The sequence below is a fragment of the Chenopodium quinoa genome, unplaced genomic scaffold (genome assembly GCF_001683475.1).
Source record: "Chenopodium quinoa cultivar QQ74 unplaced genomic scaffold, ASM168347v1, whole genome shotgun sequence".
In the NCBI taxonomy this organism is placed as follows: Eukaryota; Viridiplantae; Streptophyta; class Magnoliopsida; order Caryophyllales; family Amaranthaceae; genus Chenopodium; species Chenopodium quinoa.
The window spans coordinates 18,365-29,499 of record NW_018745465.1 but is presented as its reverse complement, the minus strand read 5'-3'; the positions used below and the strand labels follow the sequence as shown (position 1 = coordinate 29,499).

Sequence of the window (11,135 nt, the reverse complement as noted above, 5' to 3'; positions counted from 1 at the left end):
GAATCGATTCAAACAAGATCCCACGGCGAATATGTTTTATCATATATAAACCACAAATGCGAGTTAAAGGATATTGTTTGAATGTGTAAAAATCAAAAGGTGTCAATTTAAAAAAAAAAAAAAAGGAGGAAATATAATTTATGCCTCTTTTGAATTTAAAAAAAAAAAATTATACTCCGTATAATGATAATACTCCCTCCGTCCCGAAAGAACGACCCTTTTGGGTTGATTTCGCGGGTATTAATAAAGTTAAATAAAAAAGAAGTAAAAGTATATTGAAAAGATAAATTTACATGAGATTTACAAAAAAGTAGATAGTATTAAAAGTATATGGAAAAACAAAATTTTATATGGAAAAGCTAATTTTGCACAAATATTGTTATAAATTGGTGGGTATTTTAATCCTAATGGGTCATTCTTTTTGGGACTAAAATTAGGCCAAATAGGTCGTTCTTTCGGAGACGGAGGGAAATAAACTTGGATTTTCTCTAAATATAATAGATTTTTTTTAAAAAAAAATATACGTAAATCAATATATGAGTAAAAGACAAATTATAAATCAATAATAGAATCAAGCACGGATTACCATGATTAAAAGCTAAACAAGATATTAAGTTGATGATTACCTCAGTACAGAAATTGTCCCATAACATTTTGTTTCTTCATTGTTGATCAAACTTAAATATTTGGTGATTAATTCTCATTAACCTATCTACAAAATACAGATATAGAAATATCAGTTATTTAAATGTATTTAAAAATTTCTGGAAAACTGACATTTGCTACCGGCGAAAGCACCCCGCGCGTGTCACATTTACTACCTGTTTAAAAAAAATTTAAATTACTACCACACAAATTCCCTAACTTTATATTTCACTACCGAATGACTTTTGCCGTTAATGTTTCCGTCAGTGGGCCCAACCACCGTCCTGCAACCCCTTCATCCCCAACACCTCACCGCCACCTCCCTTCCCCATCATCGTTGCCCCCAATTGCCGAAATCGCGCTGCCACCCCATTCCCCTCACCGGCCAGCACATTCCCCTCGCCGGCGACCAGCTCTCCTCGGCCCTAAACTACAATCCCTACCCGAAACCCCTTTCCTTCCACGAAATCCTAGAAAAACCCATCTTCAACCCTAAACCCCCAAATCGTTCTCAACCCTTGAAATTGAAATTAAACCCCCAAATTGTTCCTCCTCCACCGCCGCTAGGTTTCAGGGAGAGGAGCGATTGGGAGGTTTTTCTAAGGTTTCGTGTGACGGAAAGGGGATCATGGTTTAGCCGTTTAGTGGCTAGGGGAGAAGGGCGGTGCCTCGCGAAGGGATTCAGTTGGTGCACCGGGCACGGGGTTAGGGGTGGTTGGCAAGAGGGGAAATGAAGGGGTGGGGCTCGTCGGCTTCGGGGAAATGCAGGGTTGGGATTCGTCGGCATCGGGGAAATGCAAGGGTGCGGTTCGTTAATATAAAGCCTCATTTCCATTTCAGGTAAACCAAAATACAATGTTTTTTTTTCTATTTAAAGGTTGTTTTATTTGACACTAGGTTAGACCCGTGCGATGCATGGTTTACATAAAACCTATTTTTAATTTGTACATTTTAAAAATAAACGGTATTATACATGAATTTAAATAAGAATTGCGTATATTTTGTAATTTTAATTTTTTTTTAATTTTAATCAATATTATGATATAATATCTGTTCAATGTTGTCTAATTCATAGTTCAATGAAATCGGTCATTTATTAGTGTGCTATTTAAAATTGTTTCAATTTCCTACGATAAGTTGATAGATTTTAGTTGTAATGTAGAAATTTCCAATATTTAAATTTCAAAAATGTTAAATATGATACAAAATATAAAATATATTTAAAAAAAAAGGTGCATGTGCTATCCAAACAAAATACAGTACAATACTTGATAAGATTGATAACGATGCTTAATACTTTTAAAAAAAAACTTATTATTATGCACTCCGAATCAAAATCCATTTGGGAGAATTACAATTTGAGCAGTGGGATTAAAATGGAAATAAAAGTGAAATACACGTAACAATTTAAATATGACAAATCAAAATACATAATGCTGGAATAATACTACTTATCATCAGTAGCATATATATTACTCCTTAGTAGATATATATATGATCCCATGATGATTAATTGAGAATATATTGTTGAAGATTTTGGACGTCGCAGTTAGTCTGAACAAGTACCACCCGAAAGGGTGGCTGAACAAACCCTCTTTCCACAGCATGGAGCATCAAAAAATCCACAAACTTTCCCCAAAACCCCTTGCAACCTGAGAATGAGTCTGCAAAATTAACATCCCACTCATCAGAAGCGTGCATTACTATCTTCAATTCGTACGTACGTACCGAGTATTATACTACCTCCGTTACAGGTTATGTGCAACGATTAGACATTTTCTCTCTCTGCTTTATGTAAAATCGTTGGACGTACATAACCTGTTAACGGAGGTAGTATATATAATGTTACATTATACTCCGCATATATGTTATACGGAGTACAACAAAGGGCTAAATCGATATAGACGTTTTAATAGGGGCTTTGCTAAGGCTTACCATATACACATACACCTCCACTCAAGGAATCTGAACATTGAACCTCCATTACAACACCAATTAAAAGCCCCACAACCTTCTCCAACACCAGCACATCCTTGTACTTTTCCAACCAACATCATTTGCACTGCAATTTAAATTTATCAATACATACCAAAAATTAATATTGGCTAGTAAAAAAAATACTTTGTAGATTTTAATAACAAAACATATAACTAATAACGTCGTAATTTTATTTTTTTTCCATAAAATTTCAACTCAATACAATTTTAGAAATATAGTTACGAAGCATATATAATTATAAAATTACCTAATGCAAGAACGACAAATACTTTTAATACATAATTTTTCTTGCCCTCCATTTTTGGGATTTTAGTAAAGTAGCTACTACTAGAAGATTAAAAAAGTTATTTGCCTTTATTTTTTAATAACTCTAGTAGTTTTTAATGAGGATGCCTCTAACCCTACAACCCGAACCCTATTTATAGTAACTAGTAAGATTTCATTGCATGCAACCTATTATTATAAAGTACAAATTATTGTTGGTTAGTCGTCGGCATCCAGCTCAATATGACTTACGGTTATACAAATCTAGATTTTATTCTTTATTTAATTGACATTCTCGATTGGGAATTTGGAATCAACATGCATTCCGATTCTATTCAAATTTTTAATTTAAAACTGCATTAATAGTAGAATAAAATAAAATAAAAATAAGTTATTGGAATTCATCGTGCAGGAGAGTAACACTAGGAGTACATCATGACTAACGTGCAAATAAAGTAGTTGATTATGTATTGATTATCTGAATGTATGATGTATGAAGATAATACATTGCTTGTCTTGCGCCAGATTTGGTGGATAAAGGATTTTATTTCCCTTTTCATAGAAGGAAAAATTGACCACTAATAGTTCAAAATAATCTTAACTTTGGATTATTTTTGAATAATTCCAACTTTGGAGTCACTCGTTCAAAATTGAAAACAAGTGATCGTAACCTCTTATAAAGGTTTTTTTTTTTTTTTTTTTTTTTAGTTTTGAGTGACACATGTCAACACATAGGTTGGAAAAATTGGTCGACCGGCTCTTTAGCACCCCACCCAACCGACCGTTGACCCCCAAACCACCCACACAACCTGCCCCGACCCCAAAAACCACCAATACGAGATTCCCCCACCCCAAAAAACTACCCATACAGCCTGCCTGTAATACCCGAATATTTTATGATTTTATGTTATATTTTTTTTTAAAAAAATAATCGTTATTTTTATTTATTAAATAACTTTCCTAATCTCATATTTTTAATTTAGAGTTCGGTAAGTTTTAAACCCTATTTAATATCAAGTAGGATTCTTGTTGCTTGGATACTAAAAAAAAAAAAAGAGCCGTGTATTCATGAGTGAGTTTGGGCGCATAGCACCTATGGGCGAGTTATGTAAATAGGAGGGTAAGGAAGTAATTTCCGCTGATTCAATTTTTGCTTCTAGAATAAGCTGACTCTCTAGTGGTACATTATAATGCACCATTATGCATGTATAATGTACCATTAAAGTAAAATTTGTCTGAATAGTACGTTTTGTGGACTATTACGAGTGTAGTGGTACTTTTTACCATCCTATAACTTTCAATTTCTTGAAAAAGCTGACTCTCTAATGGTACATATAATGTACCATTATGCATGAATAATGTACCACTAAAATATAAGTTATCTGAATAGTACTTTTTAATTGCAAAATTGTCATCCTATATGCTTAGAAATCAATAGGCGCTATGCGCCAAGACTTAACCTGTATTCATTCCTTTGGCTGTGCGTGAAACAAACCAGACCAATTTTTTTTTTTTTTTTTCTTTCTTTTTATTCTCATCATCATATCTAATGTTTAATATGATGATGATAATAATTTATATCATTATATGGTGAGATCAATAGAAAAGCTACACAAATTGCAACACGTCACTTGATATAATTTGCCTTGAATATTGTCATTCCGTTGTACTTTGTCGAAGGTAATCACACTATCAACCCTTAATTAGATCGTTTGTTTATAATTTGATTGTATTATTTATTTTATGTAATCACACTACCTTAATTAATTTTTTGATTTGTTTGATTATAAATTGTTGGTATTAATTGTACTCCGTATTATTATGTCTAAATTTTATAATTTGTGAATTATATAGGATCATGATTTATATGTAAATGATTAGTGTGTGGTATTATATGATTTAATTGTCGCATTGATTGATTGTGTTATTTCTAGGGTTTTTAATGTTGTTGTTATAGGGAGTTATGTTTTATCGAGGTTTTAGGATTGTTAATGCAGAGTATTATTTTCGGGTGGAGATTTGATTAATTTTGGGTACTAGTATTAGTTCTATAAGAATTGAGATGTTTTTGAATCGAATTATTATGATATCTGGGAACGGTGCCATTGTTGAGATATTATAAATTAATTTGTGAATGGTTATTTGATTGATGTATGAGATCAAATGGTTGAGAATTATTGTTTTGTTCTTGGGTTGAGGCTCGGCGTTATATAACTTAGTCCTTGGCTTGTTGGTAAGAGGGTAATAATCATGAGTTAAGAATGAGGTACAATCTTTATTTTTTATTTATTTTTCTATGGTCCCCTACAGTGGAAATTGACCCGTATGTGGTCTGGTTCAAGGTGTTTTCTGGTTATTGGGAGTATTCAAGTTTTTATACTTGTTGGTTTTATTCGAATTACCCATGTTCAAGGCTATGTATAGAACAACGAGCATGACACACTTATGGGATATATTGAGTAAAGGTTCGAATTATTATTCGAGGTTTAGTTGATAAAGGTTATTTTTCAGAGTACAATGTGTAATGTAGTTTCGAACTACATTGTTTAATTGATATAGTAATGTTAATTATTATATTATACTCTATATTCTGATATGTGGTGATTACTCAGCTTTTGCTGACGTGTGTGTTATTTTGTTGTGCTACTTATGTTTGTGGCCATGTCTTTTTCTTATGGTGGCCCTGCGACGATCTATTTTGGAATTTGTCCTTAATGGTGAGCAGTCAAGATTGTTTTAACAGGTTGATCAAGTGATGATCGTAGCTAAAGGAGCTCAAGTTTTCAATTAGTTTGTCATAACGAGTTTGTAAAGTTGTACAAATAGCTCACCTAGATTATTGGGTTGTAATTATTGGGATTTTGTAAGCCTTAACATTTGACAGGTTGTCAAGTGTGGCGGTAATACCTCTGATTTAGGAGTATGCTTCCGCAATTTTATTTAAAGGTTGTTTATTTTTCCTTTATTTAATGTTTATTATTAGCTAGTAAATCAGGGGTGTTACACTGCCGCCCTGCGCTGACCTCAAAAAAACACCCGTAAAACCACCCCACCGTCAAAACGACCGATTTCAAGGGTGGGGAAAGGAAGGAGGGGCGATTTTGGCGACGGAGGAAAGGAGAGGGTGCTTGATTAAAGCTTGTGTTGGTGATTTTTAGGGTCAGGGCAGGTTGTGTGGGTGGTTTTGGGGGTCGGCGGTGGGTTAGCTGGGGTGCTAAAGGACAGGCCGGCCGATTTTTGGTGGTTAAGGGGTGGCCGGCCCTTTTTCGGCGAGATAAGGGGAGGGGCTAGGGTTTGGCGGTGGTGGGTAGGTGGCTGGGAAAATTTTGGGTTTTTTTTTTTGTTTTCTTATAAATTAAGATAAATGGGCCAATCATATCATGACGTGTGTCATGATTAAACCCTAATGGCACTTGATGGATTTTTTGAAAAATGGGTGGCATTTGGTGAAGTTTGAAAACTTTGATGGCATTTAGTGAATTATTAAAGTGTTAAGTGGCATTTGGTGAAATAACCAAATAAAATATACATTGAAGCGATTCAAACAAGATCCCACGTGAATATATTTTATCGTATATATAAACCACAAATGCGAGTTAAAGGATATTGTGTGAATAGTGTAAAAATCAAAAGGTGTCGACTTAAAAAAAATAAAAAATAAAAAAGGAGGAAATATAATTTATGCCTCTTTTGAATTTAAAAAAAAAATACTCCGTACAATAATAATACTCCCTACGTCCCCGAAAGAACGACCCTTTAGGGTTGATTTCACGGGTATTAGGGCCTGTTCTCATTGACTGAACTCAGCTGAACTGAACTGAAGTGAAATGAATATTTTATAAGAGAAGGAAATTAGGAGTTGAACTGAACTGAACTGAACTGAACTGAATTGAGCTGAGCTGAGCTGAACTGAACTGAACTGAACTGAATTTCAATGTAAGAGAACAGACCCTTAATAAAGTTAAATAAAAATAAGTAAAAGTATATTGGAAAGATAAATTTACATGGAATTTACAAAAAAAGTTGATAGTAATAAAAGTATATGGAAAAACAAAATTTTATATACAGAAGCTAATTTTGCACAAAAATTATTGCAAATTGGTGGGTATTTTAATGTTAATAGATCATTCTTTTTGGGACTAAAATTAGGCCAAATATGTCGTTCTTTCAGGGAAGGAGGGAGTATAAACTTGGATTTTCTCTAAATATAATACGGAGTAGATTTTAAAAAAATATATGTAAATCAATAAATGAGGTAAAAGACAAATTATACGGAGTAATATAGAATTAAGCACTGATTACCATGATTAAAAGCTGAACAAGATAATAAGGCCAGGTGATGATTAACTCAGTACAGAAATTGTCCCATAACATTTTGTTAGTACAGAAATTGTCCCATAACATTTTGTTTCTTCATTGTTGATCAAACTTATATATTTGGTGATCAATTCTCATTAACCTATCTACAAAATACAGATATAGAAATATCAAATATTTAAATGTATTTAAAAATTCTATCAAAAATTAAACTCATAATTTGGTACACACAGATCTGCACTGGAATTAAAAGAGCTCCATTAAATATCTAGATTACAAACTGTATAAATGTGATTGCTACAAAACTATACATATGAAATGAATGCGACAAATCTAATAGAAAATTAGCCAAAACCATTCATTTTTACGCTAATTGGGAGGGACTATAATCATATGCTTGAACATAAATATGACACCTACAAAAACTAGCAAAATCTCGAGATATGCATAACTTCTAGCACTTGAAACCTTCCTGAAAAGACAAGAAATGTGGAAAATGCTCCCACTATGCTGCAGAAGAGCATTAAATTTTAATTGAAATAGTGAATTAGAAAGGTAATATTGCAACTTAAGTGGGGTAATTTAGAGAATAAGATAGAATATGATAAGTTTTAAGTCAAATAAGTTCTAATCAGTTGCAAGCTAAGAAAAACACAAATATGTAATAACATCTGATTTACACTAATTTAGTGTAAATCGGGCTGAGCATGCAACTTCATCAACTCTAAGCAATGGAGTCACCCCGAAATCAGCCGCACCACCGCCGAGAAAAATACCCACCGCCAAACCACCAACCTGTCACCACTCTCAGCTGCCGACCGTCGAACTTCCTTAGCTTCTCCCAAGAATCCGCCGTCCCCCTTGATTTTGACCTTGCTGACCACCCCCATCGCCCGATTCCGGCGTCGCGACCTCCTTCATCCCCTGATCGCGTCGAACTCTAATCCCTGCCCCGATTTCACGTCGAACCCAATGTCGGGTTGGGTGGCCGGGTTTTCGAATAGTCTTGAAGTTGGCTGGGTTTAATGGGGTTTTGGGTTGGCTGGGTGGGTGGGATTCCAATCTGAAAAATTGATTTTTCAACAATGGTTTGGTGTCGTTGGTGATTTAATTAAATTGAAAGTTCACCAATATTTACCCAGCAAGTAAAAAGGAGGAGCTCCCTATTCAAGCCCCAATTTCAGAAACAAGCTAAGCTAATTGTTCGTTAAGCATAATTTTTGTTGATTTTGATACTCTGTTTATTTGGGGGGGGGGATCACTATTGTGAAAAAAATAGTCACTTTTGTGAAAAAAAGAGGTCACTTTTGTGAAAAAAGTTCACTTTTGTAAAAATATAGGTCACTTTTGTATAAAAAAAGGGGTCACTTTTGTTAAAAAAAGGATCACTTTTGTGAAAAAAGGGTCACTTTTGTGAAAATATGGGTCACTTTTGTAAAAAAAATAGGGGTCACTTTTGTAAGAAAAAAGGGTCACTTTTCGCAAAATGTTCGATATACAATAAAATTATTGTAAACGGGTGCATGCAAAAGTTTTTGAGAAAAAATGCGTGCGTGTGAAATATAAGTAATTTATCAATCTCGATAAGATAAATAATAAAAATTATTATTATTATTATTTTAAGAAATATAGATTCCTAAATTAATACTTATACTACCTCCGGTCCAAATTACTTGCAACTTTGGGGTATTATTATTTGTGAGATATAAAATATTACGAAGTTGCGAGTAATTTGGACCGGAGGTAGTACAATACTCTATCCGTTCCTTAATATAAAGCCTCATTTCCTTTTAGGTAAACCAAAATACAATGTTTTTTTTTCTATTTAAAGGTTGGTTTATTTAACACTAGGTTAGAACCCGTACGATGCATGGTTTATATAAAGCCTATTTTTAATTTGAACATTTTAAAAATAAACGTTATTATACATGAATTTAAATAAGAATTGCGTATATTTTGTAATTTTAATTTTTTTTAAATTTTAATCAATATTATGATATAATATCTGTTCAATGTTGTCTAATTCATAGTTCAATGAAATCGGTCATTTATTAGTGTGCTATTTAAAATTGTTTCAATTTCCTACGATAAGTTGATAGATTTTAGTTGTAATGTAGAAATTTCCAATATTTAAATTTCAAAAATGTTAAATATGATACAAAATATAAAATATATTTAAAAAAAAAGGTGCATGTGCTATCCAAACAAAATACAGTATAATACTTGATAAGATTGATAACGATGCTTAATACTTTTAAAAAAAACTTATTATTATGCACTCCGAATCAAATCCATTTGGGAGAATTACAATTTGAGCAGTGGGATTAAAATGGAAATAAAAGTGAAATACACGTAACAATTTAAATATGACAAATCAAAAATACATAATGCTGGAATAATACTACTTATCATCAGTAGCATATATATTACTCCTTAGTAGATATATATATGATCCCATGATGATTAATTGAGAATATATTGTTGAAGATTTTGGACGTCGCAGTTAGTCTGAACAAGTACCACCCGAAAGGGTGGCTGAACAAACCCTCTTTCCACAGCATGGAGCATCAAAAAATCCACAACTTTCCCCAAACCCCTTGCAACCTGAGAATGAGTCTGCAAAATTAACATCCCACTCATCAGAAGCGTGCATTACTATCTTCAATTCGTACGTACGTACCGAGTATTATACTACCTCCGTTACAGGTTATGTGCAACGATTAGACATTTTCTCTCTCTGCTTTATGTAAAATCGTTGGACGTACATAACCTGTAACGGAGGTAGTATATATAATGTTACATTATACTCCGCATATATGTTATACGGAGTACAACAAAGGGCTAAATCGATATAGACGTTTTAATAGGGGCTTTGCTAAGGCTTACCATATACACATACACCTCCACTCAAGGAATCTGAACATGAACCTCCGTTACAACACCAATTAAAAGCCCCACAACCTTCTCCAACACCAGCACATCCTTGTACATTTCCAACCAACATCATTTGCACTGCAATTTAAATTTATCAATACATACCAAAATTAATATTGGCTAGTAAAAAAATACTTTGTAGATTTTAATAACAAACATATAACTAATAACGTCATAATTTTATTGTTTTTCCATAAAATTTCAACTCAATACAATTTTAGAAATATAGTTACGAAGCATATATAATTATAAAATTACCTAATGCAAGAACGAAAAATACTTTTAATACATAATTTTTCTTGTTGGAAAACACTAGCTTGCCCTCCATTTTTGGAATGTTAGTAAAGTAGCTACTACTAGAAGATTAAGAAAGTTATTTGCCTTTTTTGAATAACTCTAGTAGTTTTTAATGAGGATGCCTCTAACCCTACAACCCGAACCCTATTTATAGTACGTTTTCATTTCATGCAACCTATTATTATAATGTACAAATTATTACTCGTATTGGTTAGTCGTCGGCATCCAGCTCAATATGACATAGGGTTATACAAATGTGGATTTTATTCTTTAATTTGATATTCTCAATTGGGAATTTGGGATCAACACGCATTCCGATCTTATTTCAAATTTTTAATTTAAAACTACATTAATCATTAATAGTAGAATAAAATAAAATAAAATAAGTTGTTGGAATTCTTTTCATAAATAGTACTCTGATCTCTCGGATCTGATAGAATAATAGAGATGTTGCTTTTTTTCACTATTCACATACTCCCTCCGTTTTAAATACTTGCTCCATTTCTCCATGTGCATTTCTCCATGCGCGGAGTTTTAGGAGAAATTGGATAAAGTAATAAAACATTAAGGTAGTGAGGTTGGTGGAAGAATAAAAAAGTGTAAAAGGCAAATGTAGTGGAGAGAATTGGAAGAGAGAGAATATATGTTGGGTCCACCAAGTTAGATAAATTAATTAAATA

The 11,135-nt window shown here is 33.0% G+C and overlaps 1 protein-coding gene and 1 long non-coding RNA gene across 2 annotated transcripts; both read right to left on the bottom strand.

Annotated features, from left to right (window-relative positions):
* Positions 1-2,276: 2,276 nt before the first annotated feature.
* On the bottom strand, positions 2,277-3,021 carry LOC110715023. Its single transcript, XR_002510185.1, has 3 exons — positions 2,891-3,021; positions 2,581-2,707; positions 2,277-2,309 (listed from the first exon to the last, which is right to left on the bottom strand). It is a non-coding gene; the product is annotated as an uncharacterized LOC110715023 (long non-coding RNA).
* A 6,449-nt stretch (positions 3,022-9,470) lies between these two features.
* On the bottom strand, positions 9,471-10,569 carry LOC110715022 (keratin-associated protein 17-1-like). Its single transcript, XM_021893591.1, has 3 exons — positions 10,417-10,569; positions 10,111-10,236; positions 9,471-9,840 (listed from the first exon to the last, which is right to left on the bottom strand). The coding sequence occupies exons 1-3, from the start codon at positions 10,484-10,486 to the stop codon at positions 9,728-9,730; spliced, it is 309 nt and encodes a 102-aa protein (XP_021749283.1). The 5' UTR covers positions 10,487-10,569; the 3' UTR covers positions 9,471-9,727.
* Positions 10,570-11,135: the final 566 nt, after the last annotated feature.